The 25,854-nt window shown below is 42.7% G+C and overlaps 1 protein-coding gene across 1 annotated transcript in view; it reads right to left on the reverse strand.

The window, feature by feature from the left end:
* The window catches only part of CASD1 (CAS1 domain containing 1), a 64,734-nt gene that overhangs the window by 13,900 nt on the left and 24,980 nt on the right, over positions 1–25,854 (reverse strand). Inside the window, exons 3-14 of the mRNA XM_053259067.1 lie at positions 23,896–24,016; positions 21,076–21,120; positions 18,599–18,661; positions 16,920–16,964; positions 16,164–16,287; positions 15,021–15,235; positions 13,418–13,843; positions 12,478–12,567; positions 11,038–11,157; positions 8,217–8,373; positions 7,120–7,199; positions 3,758–3,859 (exon numbers count right to left, since the gene is read on the reverse strand). Of these exons, the coding sequence (XP_053115042.1) occupies positions 3,758–3,859; positions 7,120–7,199; positions 8,217–8,373; positions 11,038–11,157; positions 12,478–12,567; positions 13,418–13,843; positions 15,021–15,235; positions 16,164–16,287; positions 16,920–16,964; positions 18,599–18,661; positions 21,076–21,120; positions 23,896–24,016 (1,588 nt within the window). The remainder of the gene's footprint in view (positions 1–3,757; positions 3,860–7,119; positions 7,200–8,216; positions 8,374–11,037; positions 11,158–12,477; positions 12,568–13,417; positions 13,844–15,020; positions 15,236–16,163; positions 16,288–16,919; positions 16,965–18,598; positions 18,662–21,075; positions 21,121–23,895; positions 24,017–25,854) is intronic.

A 25,854-nucleotide genomic window follows, 5' to 3' on the forward strand; every position in this document is an offset into this window, starting at 1 on the left:
ACCATGCCTGAGTGATTTACATATGGAATCTGGCATATGGTTGAGTGAAGGTTGTGAAGCCATGATAAGGCCCAGAGCATGCTGGCCTGGGATGCGATTGCATGGTGTGCTGATGAGAGGTAAGTGGCAGCTGCAATGATGTCCTTGATATGGTTTGGTAGCAGAAAAGCGGCAGAGAAATAAGTGTTTAGATGAATGCTAATAAATCTATCCATTTCAAAGGGCGGAGTTGGGATTTTTTGTGATTTACTTCCAGGCCTAATTTCTGAACCATCTGAACTCAGATGGTGCCTGAGGAGAGTTTCCGAGCAGACCATGATCAACCAGTCAATCTATGGGATGAGTTGGATGCCCTGGAGATTAAGGAAAGCTGCCCACGGTCATGGTCTTGTAAAAATCCGAGGTGTAGAGGCTAGCCCAAAGAGCAGTATGGTGTACTGGCAGATGCAATGACCCACCTTGAAGCGAAGGTACTTCTGATGTAGTGGGTGGGTGGAAATATGTGTCTTGAAGATCCATGGAAGCAAACCATGCCCCTTGTGGAAGAAGTGAGAGGATCATCTGGATGGTCACCATATAGAAATGGTGACAGTGAACGAAGTGGCCTCAGATCTAGTATGGGCCTCAAGCCACCGTGACGGTATTTCAGAACGGTGAAGAACTTGGGAGTAGAACCCATAGTATTGTTGCTGAGTGACCATGGACTTCTTCCAAAAGGGCAGGAGTTGGTGCTGTCATGATAGGGCCCGATCGTGGTGGGGTTTCGCCATGCTTTACAATTGAGAGAATCCGCAATCTTTTGTTATGGATTGCTACTGCTGAAGGTGTGGGGCTAGCTTTGTAGGGTAGTCAGTTTTAATTTGCGTAGGTGGATTGCTGAGACTTAACCATTGTAATAGTCCAACCTGAAGATTAGGTTGAGGGCTTCTGAAAGAAGCCAGATTTGGAAGAACGGTAAGTGTCCGATTGCGGCCGATAAGGCCTGCTGGACATAGACGATCTGTTCCACTGGCATCCCCTTCTCAGTTGGTAAGTTTGCTGAGGGGTATTAATCATGGAATGGGAAGGGAACTTCAGCTTCTGTATGTGCTCCAGTTATCACACTTGTCATCAAACAGATGCTCTCTGTTGAACAGTAGGTCCTCTATCTATGACTTGGCTTCAGGGGTAAGCGACATCAGTTTGAGCCATGCATGCCTTCTTAGGGCAATAGACATTGAAATGGAAAGAGGTGCAGCCTGCAGTGTGGTGAGCAGAGTGGAGTAGTTGCTTTGTGATGTTCTGTCCTTCAGTAAAAATGTTAGAAATGTTGGAAACTGTTTGGTATAGTTGTACAATCTGATCCAGAAATGGAGATACTTTCTCAAACAGCATACGCGCTTAATGTGCCATATACACCTGGTAGTTGGTAATAAGGAGCTGTGGGGCTGTAGTAGGGTAGTTTATCTTTCTAATGGCGTCCAGCTTCCGTACATCTCAATCAGCTGGTGTTGACAGGGGCTTTTGCCTTGCCTGGGATTGGGACATCTCAACCACCACAGAGTTTGGAATTGGGTGTTTAAACTGCATGTGGTCACTGCATGCGGTAAATGTGGTTCCAACACCTAGCAGTTGAAGCCGACGTGTCAGGTTTCTCCCATGCCTGTTTGACCACTTCCAGAATTGTAGGAATAAGAGGAAGCGATAAGAGAGTTTTAGTATCAGATTCAATAAGGTTGAAGATAGAGTCAGGTGCTATGGAAGTACTGATGGGTTTTGATACCCAAAGCTTTAGCCATCCTCTGTGTTTGATCATAGTAAATGTATAATTCCTCAACTGGGGAGTCTGATTTGAAGTCCGGTTCAGTGTGTCACCCACTGGGTCTAATGATGGGTCTACTCGTGAAACTTGTGTGAGTGAGCTTGCATCCGCATCCGATTCACCTTCTGACATGGATGTGGCTGGTTCCAAGTCAGCATTTGTTGTAACAGTAGGCCCAGGAGGGTTAAGGAGCTCTTGTGTATATCCCGGAGGGACATTTGGTGTGGTAGCCCTTGATTGTGCCAGGTTGGCCTGGCCCGTGGTTTGGGGCACTGAATCTTGGGAGCTGGGACTCAGGCAGTGGCTTAGTTTGCACAGAGGTTGTTCTATTCAGGTGAGAAGAGTTGCACTCCCTGTAACGATACGCTGGGGACCTAGTGTGCAAACTGTGCCCAGGTGGAGACCGATTGTGAGGCTGCATACAACGCCTGGGTGGAGGTGACAAGCAGCAAAGGGAGCTATATGCTTAATTTGACCAATCATCTCCCCCGGAATAGTCCCTGTCACAGCAATGCCTTAAATAGTCTTGAGGAAGGCATTCACAGTGGTATTGACATCTGTAGAGGACAGAGTGGAAAGGGTAATCCTCATAGTGCAATCTGGGGTATGGGTCTCTGTAATGCTGATTCTTGTGCTCCCTAATTCCACATGCTTGCACTCCACATGCTCGCACTCCTCATCTTGGCACAAATCTCCAGCTCTGGGCAAGAGAACAGAAGTTCTTATCCCCGAGATTGGCCTCAGGATCAAGATCTAGTTCAAGGGGCTCATCAAAAGGGAGCCCCAGTGCCTCCGAGTTGGAGTCCTGTGACGGTTCTGGTTGGGGAGGCAGCAGCTTAGGAACTGCTTCCACATGCGTTTGTTTGTTTGTTTTGAGGGCTCCGCACCTGATGCAGCTGAAGCCTGGCACTTCTTTAGAGGCAGACTTCACCTTGTTCTTGTCTGAGTAATAGCAGTGTTAGCCACAGCATGGTGGGAGGTGGATGCTATGCTATGCGGCAATGGTGGCTGGCCTGGTCCTGTGCTGGGGATCGAAGAGGGAGCCGGGCGGGGACTCCCGTAGATTGTTTCAGAGGCTATTGAGGCCAAGGGCGTTGGCTGAAAGGGCGAGTCCAATGCCACTTTAAGGGAAGCTGCAGCAGCTATCTCTGAAGGTATGCAGGAAGCAGTATTAGCTATCGCCATAGGTGCACAAGGTGGAGCTAGCAGTGCTCTCTCCCAAAGCAAATATCGGAGGCGCAAAGCCTGATCATGGCGGGCTTGGCGAGTGAAACTTTGATACATGGAGCAGGTCTCTATTCTGTGTCCCTCTCCTAGACACGATAGGCACTTCAAGTATCTGTTGAAGGTGGGTAGTTTGGCTGTACACGAGGTACAGCATTTAAATGAGACCTTACTAGCCTTGAACTGTTGGGAGATAAAAGGATGTGGGGTGGAGGGTTACAAAGCAAACTAAAAATGCTAAGTAAGAGGCAGAATACAATGAAATGACAGGTAGAATAAACAAAGAGTAAACAAATATAAGTACTTTCCTTGGACAAACAATGAAACGAAGAATTTCTCCTCTCTCCTCCAGGCTCAAGGCAGTGTGAACACTGCAACAGTTGGCAAAAAACTGAAGGGATTGAGCAAGGCAGCCTCAATATGGATACAAAGGGGGCAGGGATACCACCAAATATCTCTCTCCTCGGGCACTGAAGGTTCCAGGGCTGGTCTCTGCACAGGCGCAAATCCCATGTGTGTGATGCACAGAGACTACAATGAAGAAATTGTGTTTTCTTTGGAGTACTGCAGCATATACTATCTAAGAACAGATGCAGGAGTGAAAACTCTTTTGTGGCTGACTGGAGTAATGTATTAGGTTATCAGCAATTTATTAGGTTATGTATCAGATTTACAGACCAATATGCCAAAACCAAAAATGAACGTAAAGAAATTAAAGAAAGAATCACATACGTATCGATCTAATTTCCATCTAAACCACCACTCATAGACACTCCCATTTAGTTCAAAGCACTTGGACAATGGCCAAAGAGAAAAGATCTTCTCAAATGCACCCTGCAGGAAACAAACACAAAAAGAATATAACAATTTGGTCATACTAATGGACCATCCAAGACAAATAATTTGTTTCTCATAGCAGGCAAACATGGATGCTCAACCAAGTGCAGAGCATCAAGGCCACAGACTGCAAATTGATGTACAATATACAAAGCAGATCCTCTATGTGCATTCAACACTTTGAAAAAGCCATAATGTTCAATTTCTTGAATGTAATCGGACACACAACCATGAATTATTGCAAGTTATCTACCAGAAGATGCTTTCCCATGTTTAAACTCACACAACTAATCAAGACTTTGTTTCAAGAGAGTTAAAAAGTTTGGCCAAAAGTATATTTCAGAAATTATAGTGTTGTTTCAAAGGGGCCTATGTTCACACACCAGCCCTCCCAAAATGCTTGAATCCCATATTTTATTTTCCTAATGGTAGTGAGGTTGGAGAATAATTTATCTGTTTAGAGCACCCCCCCCCCACCAGACCAATTTAAGCAAAATAAAAATACGAAAAGTTTATATTATAAAAGTTTATGTAACATATTATCAGACTTTTAAACCATCCCCCCGCCCCACCAGCTTTAATCAAAGTAAATCTTCAACAGTGTAAAAGTTTATTCTGGAAATTAATCCATGCCAAGTCATGGGTGTGTATACAAAGAAACCACCAGGAATCTAAAACAAGCATTTAAAAAAAATTAGTTTAACTATCATCTCCTACTCAAGTGCCATCTAAACACTGAAAAACAAGTTGTTCTAGTAAGAACTAATCAGCCTACTTTCCCTTTCACTGCCTCCACAACTGGACTAAATTTGGTTCAAATCGAGGCCCACAAGTTAGATCCCTTGCACTTCAAATGTTCATGCATCCGCCACCTTGGATTGGGGTGGATGACATCATCACAAACTACGTCACTGAGGTGTCCCTGTGTGTCACTCACTGCAACTGTACCCAATTTGGTTCAAATTGGTTGGACAGTCCTCAAATTAGCCAGTTTGTGCCTCAAGATGTTCTTCTGGCTACCATCTTGAAATTGGAGTGGATGAAATCATCACACACCACACCATTAGGACATCCCTATGTGTCCCTACAGCTGTAGCAAATTTGATTCAAATTGGTTAAGCAGTTCACAAGTTAGCCCACTTGCGCCTCAAATTTTTAAGCATCTGCCATCTTGGATTGGGGTGGATGACATTATCAAAAATTATGCTGTTGAGGTGTCCGTATGTGTCCATACAACTGCACCCGATTTGGTTCATATTGGTTCAGGAGTTGCAAAGTTGATGGGGGGCACACATGGACACACACACACACACACACACACAAAGCCGGGTGATTTCATAAGCCTACTGGAAAGTAGATTAACAAGGCCATGTATAGAACTTGAGACAGAAGTCATAGCAAGCTGTGAATTAGGAAGGATTTTCACCAATACTGTAAGCTTTTCATATCCAAATATATATTATAAACTATATGTCCCTAAACCCAGCCAGAAGTTTTTAATCCAGAAGTTCAAATATATACTACATATGAGGTTCTCAGCCTGTGTGTCGCTTGGTAAAAAAAGATGGAATTCCACTAGTCAGCTGTTCAAAAGCCCCCCCCCCCTAGATTTATTGCACATCCACCCACTTCCCCTTCAAAGAAGCTTGCAGGTGCTGTTTCAGCTTCTTTTACAAGCTTGCAGAGGTACAGCCCAGTTGCTGTTCATGTGTTCTGTTGGATCAGGGTCACAGAGCTTCCTATTCTAAAAATTTGAAAGTGGTTTTTTTACAAAGCAGCAGGAACATTTCTTCTGAATGCAAACTCCAAGCATTTTGGAGCTGCATATTTCTAGTGATTTCCATGATCAAACATAAGAAAGCAAAAGAAATCTGGGTTGATGTAGAAGTTTAGCATCAACAACAAAATGCAGCAGACTAAAATTAGGTTGTTATATTTATCCTAATGTTAGAAAGTCTAATAATTTATTAGGCGCCTTATTCTAGATATAACAGTGTTTTCTTTTTTATTGTCATTTTTATGCATGTCTGACCTCTCTTATACAGGTTGAGTATCCCTTATCCAGACATCCAAAATCCAGAATGCTCCAAAATCTGGACACCACGCCGTAACAAAAACAAAACGCCTCAGCTCACTCACTTGCAGATTCCCAATTCTGCTGCTTTTAAACATGCAATCAAAACTTACTTATTAACTTACTTATCAGAAGGCTGTACACATCTCATCCCCCTCATTGCACACCTGGGACATTTCTCCCCTGGTTCCGTTGTCCCAAGCCCACTCCCTGCTTTCCTCCCTTGCATCGCCTCCCCTCACAGTTCTGGGGTCCCCACACACCCCACCTACACTGGCAACCACCGAGATCTCTTCTTCAAGGGGGGGCTGCAGATCCCGCAGGCAGGAAAAGACACAAAGGCTCCTTTCTTGGGGGAGGGGCCAGAAGGGAAGGCGCCCATGCCAAACATTTCTTCCCAGTCGCCTCTCTAGGAATCTAGACTCCCTCAGATTAACCCTTCAACTGGCCTTCCCCTGGCAGGAGGCAGCAAAGAGGACTCCTCCATCCCTGCCTTGCAAGAGAGAGCAAATATTCCAAAATCCAGAAAAATGAGAAATCCGGAACACTTCTGAACCCAAGGAGTCTGGATAAGGGATACTCAACCTGTATACAATTTTGTATTGTTTCTAGTTATTAAGAAGAATAGAAAACTCAACCTTTTTTCTGAGGTGTCTGTCTGCATTCACTAGAAAGGTTTTGGTGCATGGTTTTAGCTAGCAAGTCAACCAAGAATAAGTTAACAAAAAAACAAAACAAAGACAAGTAAGCCTCTCACACACAAAACAGAATAGCCAAGCTTTGGGTGCAAGCACAGACTGATGTGTATTGTGAAAGTAAATGCTTCACCTTCAGGCTTTTGGATGAACCCAATGCATTCCAACATCCAGTTTCTAGGGACAGTTAATAGACTGCTGAAAGCATGAAAGATGCTCTCAACAAAACAGTACAGTGCATGCCAAAGACACAAGATGGCTACCATGACTATCCCATGGTTGCAGCTACTTGTACTTTGTGTACAAATTAAGGTTTCAATCCTTTGCACACTTACTTCTGAGTAAACATGCCTAGGATTCTGCTGTAAATGTTCAATTTCTAAATGGCCTTGGAGATTTGAAATCTACCAGTCTCTTGTGTTTATTCAGGTTTTCAGAAGTTAGATTCTATCAGTCTCTACACCAGAATGTGCAAATATAGTACAGACCTGAGAATGTGCTAGAAAATATATACAGATGAACAGGGAAACCAGTTTCAGCAGTAAACCAAAATGCCAGAAGCAACTACCTGTGGGAAAGAGTAATTTTTTATTATTATTATTATTATTATTATTATTATTATTATTATTATTATTAATTCGATTTCTATACCACCCTTCCAAAAATGGCTCGGGGCGGTTTACATAGAGATATAATAAATAAATAAGATGGATCCCTGTCCCCAAAGGTCTCACAATCTAAAAAGAAACATAAGATAGTCACCAGCAACAGTCACTGGAGATACTGTGCTGGGGAGGGATAGGGCCAGTTATTCTCCCCTGCTAAATAAAGAGAATCACCACGTTCAAAGGTGCCTCTTTGCCAAGTTAGCAAGGGTAATGAAAAATGAAAGAAGTGGGGCTTGTTACTTCTACTACTCTAGTTTTAATAAGAACTTTACATTTCTATTACACACACATATCTATGCTTCCTTTTATAACAAAACACCCTCTCAACATTATTGCTGAACCAAAATGGTGGAGTATGTTTCAAATACATTTTCATCCCTCACAAAGCCTAGCCATTCTTTTCACCTATTTTTAGGATCACTTTCTGAAAGTTCAAAAAATGAGTCCACAATAGAGGTGGTATAAAGAGGAAGAGGGAACACATCCCCACATCATCACCAAAGGAACCTCATCAAAACTCCCTTACACTCCTACACTTCCCTATAGTTGACTAGTTGGGACAGAATGTGGAAGGGATGCATATCCCTTTGAAAGAAAGGCACTGTAGACAGGCACCATCTGCATCTAGAGGAGCACCCATCCATGGATGTTGTTTGCACAAGCTGCATTACTTTTAATGAGATATGCATTCATTCTAGTCCACTCCCTCACTTTACCAGTCAAGTACAACTAGAGCAGGGTCAGAGCAAAAGGACTTGCAGTGCAGATCCGGAGGACAACTATTGAGAGCACCATACATGAGCATTTGCAATACTAATGCTAATTCCATACTCAAACTTAAACATAATTGCATGCAAAACAGGAGTAGCTACTTTTGCATAGAAATATGTCAATATGCTAGAAGAAGTTATATTTACCATTGGCTTTCTTCTGGACTATCTGAGGCCATAGAGCTAATGTAACATATATGATCATGAACCAGACAGTAACTAGAGGAACAAAGTAATAGAACTGGTAAGACCGATCCATCACTATACACAATACGATAACCAGGAAGTTCAGTCGAAATAAGACCTGTTGAGTATTGGAAGGAAAGGCAAGTATGGGAAGGATTTCTTCATTAAGCACATGCAATGAAAAGTGATTTTTTTTACATTCCTATTTTAGTATACACTTCAACAAGATTATCATTAACATTGAAATGATGAGTGCCTGATGTCATTCATATGTTGAGCAGTTTTTGTAATAGTGTGCCCATAACCATTTTGCAGATCAGGCTGTTTGCCTCTCAGAACTCACATGAAAACAGTTTAAAGCAGCCAAATTGGCATTTTGGATTGCTCTCTCAGCTACAGAAAAATGTCTTTATACTGGAAAAGTTAAAAGAAGTTATCCCCTGCCAGACCTTCGGTGGCTGCTTTATTGGGCCACTCCAAAATAAGAAGTCTCCTTGCTCAGCCAATAGGAGACAGACTTTATTAAAGATATTCACCTCTAGAGCCCAGTTGTTCCACAAGCAGGTGAGATTTTGGTACATCTCAAATTTGAACAAAGCACATAATAATCAAGGGATACTGCCAGTGTTGAATGTCTGTCCCAATGCATATTGAGGTATAAGAATATTGAGGTACAAGAAGATACACAGGTCAGTGGGTTGAATAGAACTAGGATTAGTGAAACACCTGAATATAAATCTCAAGTACTAGTTCTTGCTGTGAAGGTTGAAGTGGTGCCTAGCAACCACTAGATTCATAGACAATGATGGTAATTTTGCAACTACCATCATATTTTCTATGTGGATCAGGATGTCTCTGTCTTTGAATTCATGCTGGAACTTGAGTAGCACCATAGGCTAAACTTTTACTCTTCCTAAGAATTCTGTACTTAGCTTTGGCAATTGATAGGACAGTTTCCAGGTTGCATGTCAAGTCGGAGTGGAGAGCTGGTCTTGTGGTAACAAGCATGACTTGTCCCCACAGCTAAGCAGGGTCTGCCCTGGTTGCATATAAATGGGAGACTTGATGTATGAGCACTGCAAGATATTCCCCTCAGGAGATGAAGCCACTCTGGGAAGAGCAGAAGGTTTCAAGTTCCCTCCCTGGCGTCTCCAAGATAGGGCTGAGAGAGATTCCTGCCTGCAACCTTGGAGAAGCCGCTGCCAGTCTGTGAAGACAATACTGAGCTAGATAGACCAATGGTCTGACTCAGTATATGGCAGTTTCCTATGTTCATATCAGAATAGGGCTGCCTAGAAAAGGGGATAGGACTCTTATACCTTTAACAGAGGCGCAGAAGAGGAAATTTTAGCAGGTGTGGCTTTTCTTCTCTCTGCATGACAAGCTGCACCTGCTGAAATTCCCTCTTTGGTGCATATATTAATGGTATGGGCAACTGGTCTTCTTTTCCATATGGCAGCCCTATAGCACGATGCTTCTTTGGGCCGCTCAGGACATAAACTTCCTGTCCCAGCACTTGAGGTGAGTTCTAGCATACAGTGAAGCACAGAGACACTCCTGCCCACATCTGCTAATACTGTATCATAGAATAATGCAGTGGTCAGATGTGAAGGAGGTTTATATGCTGCTGTCTTTTAAGCATCACAGCTGGAGAATTCCTAAGAAGCAGGCTCTGGACAAGAAGTCACTTCTCTTCTTCAAGAAACATAAAGATGTGATGTCTGTCTGGCCAAGTGTATTGATTACTCCCAGATACCAAAGGGACTGCATCTGAAAAAGGTGCTCTTTCAAATAGGTTTGGGGTTTTTTAGGAATCTATGTCATTAAAGATCTACAGTGTTAACAGTATCCTGCTGGGCTTTGTGTTTCAAGGATGCCCAAATCAAAGTGTCATCAAAGGACAGGTACAGAGATTCTCTCTCTTGCTCTCAAAAAGAAAAAGATAAGCCACAATTACACCAATTTCTGTATGTCCTGAGGAGTGTATCAAGGGCAAAGACCTATATATTGAGGATGCTACTCTGCATAGCAGAAATGGAAAAACTAAAGCTGAAGCAAGTAGGCATCGTGGTTCAAAGCAAGAATTGTTCCCATCACTAGTACTGCTAGGAAAGACAATTGCAGTTCTGAAGATCCTGGAGAAGACATAGCAGCTGGGACAATAGAAGTTCATGATCAGCTTGTTTCCATCCTTCTTTGGAACCTTATTTGAAAGCCTCTCCGGAGGATTTCTGAAACATCAGCTATATGCACTGCATCCATTCCAGACCTGGAAAATTTTTTTGTAGCCTTGTCTCTCTCCAACACAAACACTGCTCTTTTGCTATGAAAGGCAGAATCACCAACCACTTCGTCCTGCACCAAATTACTCAATAATACATAATATATAATGTAAGAAACGGGGCTGGTCAACAATTACTCACTGCTGGGCATTAGGCTACATGAAAGGGCAGGAAAAGATAGGGACAAAGGAGTACAATGATCATTCGAGTGCAGATTAAGCTGAGTGAAGCTTAACAGAAAAAAAAAATTAAAAACCAAATTGCTGTAGCGGCAATTTCAGATCTTGAGCCTAGGTCTGAAACCTCTCTTTCCAAGGCTCAAACTGGGCTCTAGAGGAGATCCTTCACCCAGTCAAGGGGTGTTAGTAAAGCCTGCCTTCTACACAGGAGCACTATTGATAAACTAATTACCCAGCAGCAGTAGGAAAAACAGTACATTACATTTTAACAGTATCCACCCTGAACTATTTTTTATACAAAAAGGTTAAGTTATTTCTTACCTGACAGACTCTATAAATGCCAAAATCTCCTTTAATCCAGAAGTATGAGAAATGCCCATAGCCTGTTTGGAATAGATATGCAGCAACCAATACACGGACGTGCATGTACACAGGCAAAAACTGTTAATAAAAATGCAAGTTCCTTTTCAAAAGTGCAAGGATAAAACAAGTAATAACAACATTACTGGTAAATAAGATGAGCTAGATAACTTAGCACCATCCCCAATAAATAGGAATTTTAGTGGGTATCACAAGTGCCACCAAGTGATGTAAAGTTTGAAAACATATTGCCACTTCTGAGAAAAATGCAGTTTTCAAAACAGAGATTTCAGTAGTTCAACTTTTGTCTCAATGCAGATACCTATGTTCACCCCAAATGATTATGTTAAACTAGCTTAAACCACACAGAGCATCTGCACGCTAGTACCTGATTGCTCCCCTCACCTCAGAGATCTCTCCACCCTCACTTGAGCCACACTCCTGCTCCTCCTCCTCCTCCATCCCGTTGCTTCCATCCCCTCACCCCTCTTGGTCATGGCTGCAGTGTTTCTGGTGCCTATTGGCCAAGCTGCAGCCCCCTATCCCCAGAGACCTCCCCACCCTCACCCGAACCCGCAGCTGCTCCTCCCCATAGGAGCAGCAGTGGTTGACTGGGCCCTTCCTCACAGCCACCACTGCCATGGCCACTTGCTCCCCTCAGGCTGCTGACAGGCCTGAGCCCGTCCCTTACCTCCCTACGCCAATGGCCTCAGTAGCCCTAAACAGCAGCAGTGGTTGACTAGACCCTTCGTTGCTGCTGCTGCCTCCATAGCTGCTTGTTCCCCTCAGGCTGCTGACCAGCTCAAGCCCATCCCTCGCCCTTTCTTTTCTTTCTTTCTTTCTCTTCTCCTCCCTTCTTTTTCTCTCTTTCCTCCACTCACTCTTTTCTTCCCCTCTCTTTCTCCCCCTTTCTTTCTCTCCCTTCCTGAGTTAACAGATCTTGTTCATCTTGTTTCCTCATCTATTTCATACAATGGCAGCTTCCTTCTCCTGAAGGGGCTCTTTCCTCCCTCACGACTCCTCTCTTTGCAGACCCCTGCCCACAATCCTTTTATATAGATTCTTCTCCACTACAATCAAGAACATCTTCTGACCAGTAACAGCTGCATTCCAACTGACCTTAACCATCACAGTTTCCTCCTCCCTATCTGCATGTGGAATCCCCACTGCCCAATCACCATGGTGCTTCTTCTCTCACAGGCCCCTCTTCCCTATCTGCATATGGAATCCCTACTGCCCAATCACCATGGTGCTTCTTCTCTCACAGGCCCCTCTTCCCTATCTGCATATGGAATCTCCACTGCCCAATCATGTGCTTCTGCTCATGAAAGCTGCCACACATGGGATTAGCCACGGGTATGTCTTAGAAAATTATAGAGAGAGATAAGCAAATAAACTTACAGTGCTTGCTCCAGAGATATGATAGATCAAAATGACAAGCTGCATCCAGCCTTTCCATTCATCTGTCTGTTCCCTATTTAATACCTTAGTCTAAGGGGAGAAAGTGTTGTTATTCCAACAAATATAAGCAGACATTTATAAAAGAAAATGAAAACTGTTGTGGTGGCATGGGGGATGGGAGGGAGAAACTCAGATGCACACTGTTCAGGTGGCACTTTTGCTCATGATTCTTATGGAGTTTTATCTACATAATTAATTCCCGTAGATGTGCCGCTGGGATGCGTGCCGGAACCCTCACGAGAGTGGCGGCACCACTTGCGAGAGTTCCAGTTTGGGTGGAGCCTGGGTGCAGAGGAGGCATTAGGAGGTGCCTGGTAGAACGAGGTGGTGGAGAATTAGGGGGCACAGATGCTCTGTGCCCAGTCAGCTAGTTGTATTTTAATTTGTGTAAATTGCCTTGGGATGCCTTATGAAAGGAGGTATAAAACTGAACAATAAATAAACTGAACAATAAATGATAATGGACTGTGAGTAACTGTTTTAAATGCTGTAACCTGCCTTGAGCATGAGCAAAATGATTAAACAGAAGATGACTACATTAGTAAAAATAAGCACATCTAGAAGAATGTGATACAATGAGGCTATATCCCCAACAACTCACATAGACAGTATGTATTAGGGTTTTTTTTCTCTATTTGCTTGTTTTATTTTAATTGATTTAGATTTTTGTTTGGTCATTTCCTTCAGGTTACAGAGGTATGGGCCTTTAATGTTTCGATAGGCCGATACAACTAAGATGGGTCAAGCCGTTACTTTGGGTTTTAACAAAGCCTGTGCACAAGCTTCAACAAATTCAGCACACCCTGAATTATTTGAGGTGAATTTAGCAATGATCTCCAACTGAGAAACAAATAAAAAACCAAGGAGAAAATAGAATTACCTCTTTTGTATTTTCAGTATAAAATATCCCTAATACCAGGATGTAAATGATTGGTATGAAGAAGGATGAATGAGTATAAAACTTGTTTTCTTTCATGAACAGATTTCCTCTGTCACATAGGTAGAAGTAAGCCATAATCAAACCAAGCTTGCATAAGCATTGTAAGAGTGTCTCTAGAGTAGAAACTGCTGGAGTACTAGCGGCAGGTTTCTTCTCCTCTCCACTTTCCATATCAGTGCATGGCTTGTTCTTCCGATGATTGTTACGACGAATGAGAACGAGAATTAAATATCCAATTACTGAGGCAGCAAAAAAGCAAAAAGCTAGCTTCTGTATCAAAGTGACAGGAGGCCGAGGCTGGCAGCATGAACCATCAATGGGCTTCATAATCTTGTTGCAGTAGATGTTCATGAGAATCATTGCACTCTGTCCGGGGGGTGGGGGGGGGGGGAGAGGAAGTATATACATACCCGTAAGTCATTTTGTACTTCATACTACTCAGTCTGATCTAATTCAGTGACTGACAGGAAAAGAAAAAGACCCCACTACAAAGCATTGTTAGTATTTTTATTTTTTAAAAAAATAGGAGATACAATTTAAATTTTAAATGTTTAAATGTTTTAATGTAAACCGCCCTGAGCCTTTTGGAAGGGCGGTATAAAAGTTTTAATAATAATAATAATAATAATAATAAAATAAATAAATTTCTTACTGAAAGTCCAAATCATAGACAGCAAGAGTTAAAACTTAATTACCCCATCTTCAGGCCAATCTGGACAAGACATTGGGATCTGTGACCAAATTTCTTATGGCTTAACCTTTTAAAAAACTGCAGAGCTAAACATGGATTTCTAGCTGTTTTGTCTAGTTTGTCCTGAAAGTAAGTGCCAACAACACCTCTAGCATCTGTTGCTCACTGAGGAGAACAGATCTGCATATTTGTCCTAAGCTGCGCTCGGAAATTTCTTTTTGAGGCTTGCATAGTGTTCCAGTCCTAGAATTCTCTTACACTTCCTATTAGTACAAAGTTGCCTATTCTGCAAGATTTAAAAACTTAGCATTAATAGAGTACTTATTGACACGTGATCAAAGAACATTTCATATATTACCTCAACAATCCATACAACTGCCCTGCGAGATAATTCTGATCCATTTCCTCCCCATATTGTGGATGTCAAGCTGAAGCTGAGATAGTTCATGACTAAGCTAGAAAGTTCATGACGAAACTCACACTAAACCAGGGATTCTCACTGTGCTACACCAACTCTCTCTTTCACTTGGTAAATGTGTCATTTTCAATGGGACAAAGATAATTTGAGATCAATTTCTCTAGAAATATCATTAAACTGAAGCCAAGCAATCAAAAATTCACGTGGTTCCAGAATAACACTACAGTTATGCAGTGCAAATTGTCTACATAGCATTAAAACATTTTGCAAAATATAGCTTGTGAATACTTTTGTACAAAACAGTCAGCTTTAGCACAACATCCAGTAAAAGGTAACACAGTTAGTAGTACTGACCATTTATGTTTTAGATTTCCAATGCTAATCTTTCCCCCATTATTAATCTCAGAGGTCATTTATAAAAACAGCTTACTCACTGTTTCTCTGCTTGATTCGGGAAGATGTAAGCCATCTGAGGACTGAGTTATGGTTTCCTCTGCAATCAGTCTAGATGCACTGTATACTTTTACTTTAGCTTTTGAATTTTTTGAGCTGCTGTTCAAAATACTGATTGCTGCTTCATTGTAGGCATCTATTTTCTCATTAGTGATCATTTTCCTGCTTTCACTCAACATATCTTCATAAACTGGATCTGAATTCAGAAGAATATTGGGCGGGGGGGCGGTTAAATTTGGGAATAAATTCATAGTTAACATATTAACCATAGTTAACTTCTCTCACCTAATGAATTATCCCACCGGAATGACCTGCACATGACCATCACCAGTCAGGGACTGCTTGAATCGCATAATTCCTTGCTAAAAGGACAAATAAGTTATCCGTTCCAGCCAGAGGATCTACTCATGAAGCAAGCACTCTAGCCCACCTCTTCATGAAACATTTTAGAGTGTTTACTTAAGCAGATCCACTGACCATGAGAGTACTCCAGCTTGGAGTTTACCTAGAAACCAGATTTACTCCCAAGGAAATGGGAAAGTAACATCTGTTTAGATATCATGTACAAGGGAGTTGCTTTTTGATATGGGATGTAGTTTCCAACAACTCACTCAAAAATGTGGCACTGATCAGCGGCTGACATCCACAGCAACTGTGTGTGAGCACTCCTGACATCAGGACCCAAGCAGCACTAGCCCTCACTCTGGTCTCAGTGCTTTCCAAAGCGAAGGCACTCTTGCCCAAGAGTGCAAATACATTTCGGATCCCATGCACGCTCTGGAAATGCTTTGTTAGAGCGGAAACATGTCAACTGGCCTGCAGCAACATGTTTCCACTCTAACAAAACATTTCCAGAGCTCTGAAGTGTATTTGCACTTCAGAAAGGCCAGTGCCGGGACTAGTGCTGTGTAGGCGCTGATGTCAGGAGTGCCCACACACAGTTGCTCTGGATGTCGGCTAGTGAGTCCAGCCAGGATGTGGGACAAAAACATCAGCTGCTGCTCCTGACATATATAGTTGTGAGATCCAGACTGGATATGCAAATGTTACATACAAAGCTTTTTTCAACTAATGATTTTAATTTCCCACAAGATACAACAGCTATGCCTTTTAGGTGATTTTACCTTGAAGGACCCAGTAGACATCACTGCTTTTTGCCAATTTTTCCAGAAGAGGTGCAACTGATGTGATATTGATTTTATATTGTGTGAGGGCTTCATTGCTGCCATTGTGAATTTTGATAGACCACTGAAAATGTTTTAAAAGTGAAATGATCAGTATATGCATTGGTGAGTAACAAAACAGCTGAACATTCTGATTATGTGCAAACTTTGGCTGCAGTTTTCAAAATATGGTAGAGCATTTGACTAAAATATGTTTGTATTTACTAAAATAGGGCAGGTGAAGCAGATAAACACAAGAAGAAATTGATCTCTGTTCAAGTAAGCATCTATTGCAAACTCTTCTAGATGAACAGCTCTGATGCAATTTTAAATTAAATAAGAAAGTAACTACTTAAAATACTGCTAAAATTAAATTAAATTATACAATAACTACTTAAAATACTGGCAAAATTGACAAGGCATGTTATCACAGGACCCCCAAATCATCTACTTCTCCTATAGAAAGAGTTTTCTTAGATTAAAAAAATATGTTGCTTTAAAACCAGAAGCAATAGCTAGAAGCAGGGGAAAGGGTATGTGTGAGAAAGCTCGGAGTGATGGGAGTGGGGGTGAAATACTAGGAAGGAGCATGGCAGGATAGTTAACAAAGGCAAAGTAGAGGCAAAAGGCCATATAAGATTTTAAAGGGCTGGAACTGACTACTGCTGCCCTTATTGAATCTTGGCCATTACAGTGACTGCTATACAAACAGCTTACCGTGGCAGCTCCTGCTACAATTATGTGAGGCTTTGGAGAGGAACCCTAAAACATAGTAAAAAGCAGGTTAGATCCTAAATATCTTCAAAAAGAATACAGTCAAACTGACTGCACAAAGTATTTAATCAGACAAATTTTGTTTATGTACAAGTATTATATGGTACAGTTTGAATTTTAAGAAGATAGAGGTCCTAAAAGCACAATCTTCAATATATGGGTAAAAAAATATTTTTGATCAAAAATCATCAAGTTTAAGCTGCAGCTTTTTGAAAGCTAGGCCTTCAATAGGTTCTGTTATTTAATTGATATAACAAATACTGGGCTCTGTCCAAAGAAGTTTAGCAATGTCTAATGATTTACTTAATGGCTGTGAAATCCTATTGATTTTAGTGAGACTAAGGCACAACTTTCTATGGATTGTTCCTACTTTCTGGATATTGGAAGCATATATGAGTATTTAAGTTCACAGAATGACAAACAGTTATTTACATGCTATTACACTACATGGTAGAAGAGTTGTGGCAATTATGGAATGGTTTCTAAGTGTTCTCAATTTTTTAATCTGTGCACAGCATGAGTTTTGGTGGCAGTATCAAGGCAGTGTGCGCGCATATACATTCAGGACGGGGCCTTCCCAATTCAACCTGAGTGGGATCTAAAATTAACTGAGCAGACATCAAAAAACTTGTGATTCCTTAGAGGGAACACTGGTTTCTATGTAGCAAAACCAAGAATGAAATTAAACAAATGTCTGTCATCTGAATTGCCCTATGCACTGGGACAATACTTGGCAATGGTTTCATTTCAACCATAAGGATTCCAAACATTTGTGGTCTTTACTAACTAAACACCTGGTAAATGGCAAACCTTCGAAAAGAACCTTCTAGGTCTCTTATGAAAGGAAGGGATCCATGTATGCACAGGGATTCCCTATCGTGCAGGCAGATTTCTAGGGGTGTGCACGGAACCAGTTGGTCTAGTCCGGTTCGAGTCCAGACCGGACCAGTCTGGCACCCCCTCAAACCCCTCCCACAGTTCGGCCTCCCAAATGGCCGCCACACCGGGGGAAAGTTTGGCCAAATGGGGCCATTTTTTAAGGAAGGCCGGCCGGGGTCTCCTTAAACCCCTCCTATAGTTCAATTCGGGAATATTCGCAGACCTTTTACCAAAAATAAAATAAAATTGCTGGGCCAAGGCCACACAGAGGCCCATTGTGCAGGCATGGCGGCCTCCAAAATGGCCACCACGCCAGGGGAAAGTTCAGCCAAACGGGGCCATTTTTGAAGGAAGGTTGGCTGGGGTAGGGGGAACCTTCGTGGACACCCCTTAAACTTTTTTTAAAGGTCCGCGAACCCCCCGAACGGGCCGGGATTCAGTCTGGGGTCAATCCAAACTGGGGGTGGTTCGGCTCGACCCTAAGCCTTTGAACTGGTTCGGTTCCAAACCAGCTTGCACATCCCTACAGATTTCCTCTGTCCACACATCAGAATCCTTGGGCACCTTAAAAAGCAAACAAAAACAACAACAAAACCCCAAAAACATATATACAGCTAGGGGACTGATTAAAGATTATTCATGCAATACAGAGATTAACTTAGGATGCAAAATTCCTTAGGATGCAAAAAGTCCCCATGGACTTGTTGGACAATGCTGTCACAAAGCCAGTTTATACAACTTACTTCAATCCAAGATTTGATACACTGCTTCATAGAGCCATTGACCTCTGGATACCACAGAAAATCCTGAGGGAGATGGAAAGCAAGGGTTTATTAATAAGTGCAAAGGAATCTAGCAGCTGGATCTCTTAAGACCCTACCTGTCTAGTCCTGTTCAGCATTATATAACGTGGAGAAGCTGTATATGATCACATTTAGAAGCCTCACTCACACTGTGATGAGTGCTAACAGCCCCATCCTTCACGCTTACAGCATTTGTCTTCAGACAAAAACTCCAATGTTCTGATCATGGGGAGTTCTGATCCACGAGTACAACTTTGTACTGTCCAGGAGTACAACTTTGGTCTCTTCAGACAAATGATATAAGCATGAAGAGTGAGGGTTTAGTACACATCATGCTAGGAACGGAGTTTCTATGTATGCTCTTGGTCCATGGACTAGATTTAATCTTATTTCACTGCTACAGTGAAAGAGCCAGAGGTGTAAAGCACCTCTCTGAGCTGGTTTGGCCACAACGTTGGTTGACACGAAAATGCTTCATGGGGGATGGGAACAGCAGAAAGTGAGACTGGGCTGAACCAGGAACAGTTGCACAATGTTGTCTTTACCTACCTGCCTCTTTTGGTTCTCTCACAACCAGCTGAACTTCCTGCTCTGCTGGTATGATGGGGGAGGGAACACTCCATCTCAACCAGCAACAGGCTTGCCTCTCCTCATATCTCTAAGCTCCTGTGTACACACTATTTGGAAACTTCAGCCAATCAGGTTGCCCACATGTGCATACACACATTATACCTTCACAATGTACGTGCCTGGTATGGAAAACATTGGTGTAACACTAAGGCAATGGTGGGAGGAAGGCTTGACCAACAGTTTGGAATCTGAACTAAAAGATAAATTGAGAACTGTTGCCCTTCCTCTGAAGTCCCCAGTTGTTTTCAGTGGTAGAAAATACAATACCAATTTGGATTATTTTTATGCTCCACATTTCTGTGGCATTTAGGGCCAAACGACATGTTTCCTTAAATCTGTTTCAAACAGACATGCTTAAAACTCAAAATGTTTACTATTTTGTTTTTTAAAGGGGGAGACAGGAGGTTAACCTTTTCCCTCGTGCCATTTCCCCCGCTAAAAACTACCTCTTCCTTGAAGCTGTTGCAAACAGCTGCTTTGGGGACAAATACATGCTGAGAGGGGTGGCCCAAGTCACCAAATTCTGCCTTGCTCCACAACCCTGCTGGGAGTCAGCTCCCTCTCAAAACAGACCTTTGCAAGCTTTGAAAGTGGCATGGAGGCTGGAGTGGAGGCAAGGTTGCCAGTAGTCTCCTCTTCTCTCCTCATGCTTCTTGTAAGCTTTGCAAGGAATGTGAGGAGTGGCACTCCGTGCAAAACTTGCAAGGGTCAAGCTAATCCCAAAGAGCAGCTCCAATAGCAGCAGGGAGGGGGGATCTCACCACTCTGCTAACGCCCCCATGCTACTGCTGCTGAAGGAGGAGGTTTTGGCAGGAAAGTGGTATGACGAGGAACAGCTAACCTTCTCCTGCCCATGCTCCCAATTAGGGCAATCATCCTCTGCGCTTTTCACTAAAGAAGAGGTGCCTCCAGGAAAAAGGCATGCCTTTTAAAAATATGTGTAAGCAACTATTTGCTTTGTCCAATAGTTCCTTCAAATCTTCAGTGCATCCAGCCTCTCAATCCTCTTGATAGAAGGAGAGTGTAACCAGAGACAAGCCACCTAATGGTGCAGCAGGGAAGCAACCTGCCTAGAGAGCAGGAGGCTGTTGGCTTGAATTCCCGCTGGTGTGTTTCCCAGAATATGGAAAACTCCTATATTGGGCAGCAGCAATATAGAAGGGTGCTGAAAGGCATAATCTCATACTGCATGGGAGAAGGCAATGGTAAACTCCCGTATTTTACCAAGAAAACCACATGGCTCTGTAGTCACCAAGAGTCAACACTGACTCGACACAATCTTTCCTTTCTTTAACCAGGGAAAAATAGCCTAAAGACATGCATGAAACACTTGTTGATACATTGTGAACAAGTGCTATTTTAATCAACATTTCCTCACTTTACTGTGGTCAGAAGATAACTTTGGTGCTGGAGAGGACTTTTGAGGATACCATGGACAGCCAGGAAAACAAACAAATGGATCATAGAACAAATCAATCTAGAATTTTCACTAGAGGCACAAATGACCAGGCTCAAACTATCATACTTCGGACACATTATGTGAAAACCCAGCTCCCTTGAGAAGTCCATAATACTGGGAAAAGTTGAAGGAAAGAGAAGAAGACGACCAGCAGCAAGGTGGATGGACTTGATTATGACAGCAATGAATGCACCACTGTGAGACCTTAAAGGCCACGTTGAAGACAGATCATCCTGGAGAGAATCTATCTATGTGGTCGCTAAGAGTCAACACCGACTTGATAGCACTTAATCAATCAATCAAACCGAAGATAACCAGATATGCTTACCACTTTGAGTTGAGAAGATGTGTCTTCAAAAGGAATGTTTCCATGCTGTCAAAATAAGAAACACAAGTTGCACCACTTTCTAAAAATCTGCAATTATATACAGTTATTCATACAAACTGTTATTCAAATTATTTTCCCCTCACAAAAGCTCTGCATATATAATAAGCACAAAAACAAGAAGCATGAGTGATTCCAGATAAATGTTTGAATTGCAAACATAACACAGTGGCTGATTCAGATGGCTGCTTTACAAACTGAAAGGAAGAAAGGAGGGACAATGCAACAGATTATTACTGGGGTGTGTGTGTATCAACTCATGTCTAGGCAAGGTGAGAACAACTTCTTCAGGGGAAAATGTACATAAGTATAGGAGGAAGTTTCTCTCCAGCAGGAAACAATCTTTGCTTGGGTACATTTTCCCCTGAAGAGGGTCTTACCTAGAAATGTGTCAGGACTTTCCCCAGTAATAAACTGTTGCTCCATCCCTCCTTCCTTTCTTTTGTCTGCTCTGGTATGGTGTCATCCCTGTTGTCTGAGGTGGAAGCCCCACAAGAAAACAGAAGCTGTTGTGTTACTTTGTTTATCAGTGCAATATGCTACAGGTATATATCGTATGCCATTGCTCTATGGAGGACAATATTTATTATTTATTTATTTGATTTCTAGACCGTCCTTACAGAATAGTTCAGGGCGGTTTACAAATACCACAAAACAGTTAACATCAACCAATGATCAAAAACAGAAACTTTTTTTAAAATACAATAAGACAGCTAAAAAATAAACAATTGAAAACCTTATTAAAAACCCAATACATTAAGAACCCTTTAAAACAATTTTAAAACCCTGGAAGGCTAGGCCGAACAGATAGGTCTTTAGGGCTCTCCTAAATGCTAATAAAGAATTCAAATTACGGATTTCTGTAGGGAGCGCATTCCACAGTCCAGGAGCGGCTACAGAGAAGGTCCACCTCTGAGTCGCCACCAGACGAACCAGTGGCAACTGGAGCCGGACCTCCCAGATTATTTTAGCATGCGCTGGGGGTCAAACTGAAGAAGGCGCTTTCTAAGGTAACATAGACCTAAGCCGTTCAGGGCTTTAGAGGTAATAACCAGCACTTTGTATTTCTTCTGGAAACATATAGGCAGCCAGTGCAGCTCTTTTAAAACAGGCATAATATGGTCTCTCCAAGTTGCCCTGGAGACCAGCCTGGCTGCCGCATTTTGAACTAACTGAAGGTTCCGAACTACGTACAAAGGCAACCCCACATAGAGCGCATTGCAGTAGTCAAGCCATCAGCTGGTGCACCACTGTTCTGAGGTCATCCTCCTCTAGGAATGCATGCAGCTATCAAATCAGCCAAAGCTGATAGAAAGCACTCCTGGCCATGGCCTCCACCTGAGATACCAGGGTGAGGTCCAGATCCAGGAGAACCCCCAAGCTGCGTACCTGCTCCTTCTGGGGTAGTGTGACCCCATCCAGCACAGGGAGATCTAACTCATCCCTCAGATTCTGAGCCCCTACAATGAGCACCTCTGTCTTGCTTGGATTCAGCTTCAATTTGTTTTCCCTCATCCAGCCCATTACTGCCTGTGGGCAGGCATTTAGGGAATGAACGCTATCTCGTGATGATGCAGATGAAAGAGAGAAGTCGATTTGGGTGTCATCAGCATACTGTTAACACCCAGCACCAAATCTCCTGATGACCTCACCCAGCGGTTTCATGTAGATATTGAAAAGCATTGGTGACAGAATGAAGCCCTGAGTTACTCCATATAACAGCTCTGGTTTAGAAGAGCAACTGTCACCAAGCTCCACCATCTGGAATCTGCCCAAGAGATAGGAGTGCAACCACCTGCAAAGCAGTGCCTATCTCCCAATTCCCCCAGGCGACTCAGAAGGATACCATGATCGATGGTATCAAATACTGGATCTTTCCAGTGATATCCAAGTTCCATTCCAGCCACAGCCAGAACAGGAAAAGAAGCCAAAAAGCCATAGGCCAAGAAGTCTTTATAATTAATTGCTTTGTCATTTGACTGTATCCCCAACGTAGAGTTTCAGATCCAAGGGCTGTCTTCCTGATCGTGTTCAGGCCATAGTGGCTTTTCAGGCTGCCGCACGATTCTGGGCTACTGCCTTCATCCTTCTCCTCTATTCCAAAGCAGTCTTCTCCCGTTACTAGCACCTGGAGGGAGGCATTGACCAAAAGCCCCACCCTGAGACTTCAGATCCACTTCCAAAGCTTCTTATCTTCCTCACATCTTCCTTATCTTCCTTCTTATCTTCCTTCTTATCTACCTCCGGTATGATTGTGCCCTAGGATCATGTTACTTCATTGTGCTGTAGCTGAGCTGAGCAGCTACACATTGGAACACAGCTGAAGAATAAGGAGGTGGATTGTCCAGCCACGTTTGCACTAGCCTCCACTATCACCTACCCATCCCTTCAGTTTTAAAGTTCTTTATCTGCAATTGACTTATTAATTAGTTTTCTTTCTGAAGCTACCTCATTCATTCTCTCTTCTACAGCAATGTCTTTACATCAACATCAGTGTTCCCTCTAAAGCATGTGCCTTCTCAGATGTTTTTTGGTATCTGCTCAGTAAATTTTAGATCCCACTCAGATTGAATCATGAAGGCCCCACTCTGAATGCATGTACGCATACACTGCCTTGATACACCGCCCAGAACAAAACTCATTCCGCATACAGATGAAATTTTTTTTAGAGAGAACACTGATCAACATCCTTAGAAAGTCTAGCATTTCCCCATTTTGCTTCTTATAAAAGTAACAATAAAATTCTAAATAAAATAATAATACCTTGTTTCCCTCTTCCTTAATTTGTGGGTTTATGAGTTTTACAAAGGAATAAAACAGCTGACGAATTCTAGAATCGCCTATAAATGCAATATGTTTGTCCACGAGGCAGTCTTTTGCTTCACTGCAACAACAAACATTAATATTAATTTGCGAAGAGTAATTTCCTCCCACCCCTGCAAACAAGAGATATTTAATACAATGTAGAATGTTAGCACTAACTCAGAACTGAGCCTGTAGGAAGGATGCACTGAAGAGCAAATCCCATTCATTACAATCAGGTTTGTAGAACTGATCACAGTGATCCAAACTCATTTACTCTAAAGCTCCTCTGAAATAAATGGGATTAGTTTCAAGATAGCTACGTTTGGGACTAAGGTGCCAGTCAGTCTCTAAGCAGCCTTGCTAACACAAGGCTCGGGCACATGTGAAACGGAGCATTGGTTTCACTTACCGTGAAGGCTCCTTCTTGATGCTGGAGCCGAGGGCATCTCTCATTGGGTTATCGTGACCACATGCTCCCAGGCAGGACTAATCAAAATTAGTTACTAGGCTTAAGAGCCCCGGACGGATAACCCCGCCCGGTTCTTTTAGGCCAAATGTGCAAATAGCACTGAAGTAAGTAGTATACAACCAGCATTAAAACACAACCAGCGTTAACACACACACACACACACACACACACACACACACACACACACACATATATATAAAACAAAGAAGATAGAGGAACCCCAGAAACCTCTGGAACTATTAGCTGTGCTCTTGTAATATGCTCAAGTTTCCCATGGAGTAGGCCAGGACACCGCCTGGGAGGACCAAGATGTCCTCGGCTCCAGCATAAAGAAGGAGCCTTCACGGTAAGTGAAACCAATGCTCCGTTCTCTGATGCCTGGAGCCGAGGACATCTCTCATTGGGACATACCAAAGCCCTGGCCAAAACTCTCTGGGAAGGAGTGTCCGTGCCTACTCCGGGGGAAGAACCTGTTGAAGCACTCTGCATCCAAATGCAGCTTGAGAAGACGCATATAGATCAATTTTATAGTGCTTCGTAAATGTTGACAGAGCCTTCCAAGTCGCGGCCCTGCATATTTCATGCACTGGTGCGTTGGTTGAGAAGGCCACAGATGTGGACGCTGCCCTAGTAGAGTGAGCCAGAATGTGTTCTGGTGCTGGAAGGTGTAGAGACTCATAGGCTAGTGAAATACAAGCCTGTATCCATCTAGCAATAATCTGTGAAGACACGTGGCTTCCCATGGAAGCTGGTAAAAAACTAACAAATAGACTCTCCGTCTTCCTGAAGCTCTCCGTGCGTCTCAGGTATCTCTTCAAACATCTGCGTACGTCTAGTTTATGCCATTTCCGTTCTGTTGGGTGAGTTGGCCTAGGACAGAACGATGGAAGTATGACATCTTGTGAGTGGTGGAATGCTGAGGACACCTTCGGCCTGATGAACGGGCTAGGAATGAGATGCACGGAGTCAGCAGAGAAAACACATAAATTTTTATGAGCCGACAGAGCATGCAATTCAGAGATTCTTTTTGCAGATGTAACAGCTATTAAGAATGCCGTCTTATACGATAAAAGCCTTAAGGGAATGGTTCCTATCGGCTCGAACGGATGATTCTGAAGTGCCTTAAGAACAGTGTGGAGACTCCAAAATGGAAAACGGTGAACCACCATAGGTGAAAGCAGGGTGCCCCCTCTCAGGAATCTTTTTAAATGAGGGTGGCTAACAACCTTGGATTTGGATAGACTTGCTATTACACCTGCTAGGGAAGCAGCTTGTCTTTTTAAGGTATTAGCCTTGAGTCCTTTGTCTAAGCCATCTTGTAAAAATGCCAGGAGATCTTTAATGGACGCTGTCCCCTGAGGTATGGAATGCCTTGCTGACCATCGAAGAAATGCTCTCCATGTATACTGATATATACGCTTGGTGGACTCCCTTGTGGAAGATAACAT

This window comes from Hemicordylus capensis, chromosome 6 (genome assembly GCF_027244095.1).
Source record: "Hemicordylus capensis ecotype Gifberg chromosome 6, rHemCap1.1.pri, whole genome shotgun sequence".
NCBI classification, from domain to species: domain Eukaryota; kingdom Metazoa; phylum Chordata; class Lepidosauria; order Squamata; family Cordylidae; genus Hemicordylus; species Hemicordylus capensis.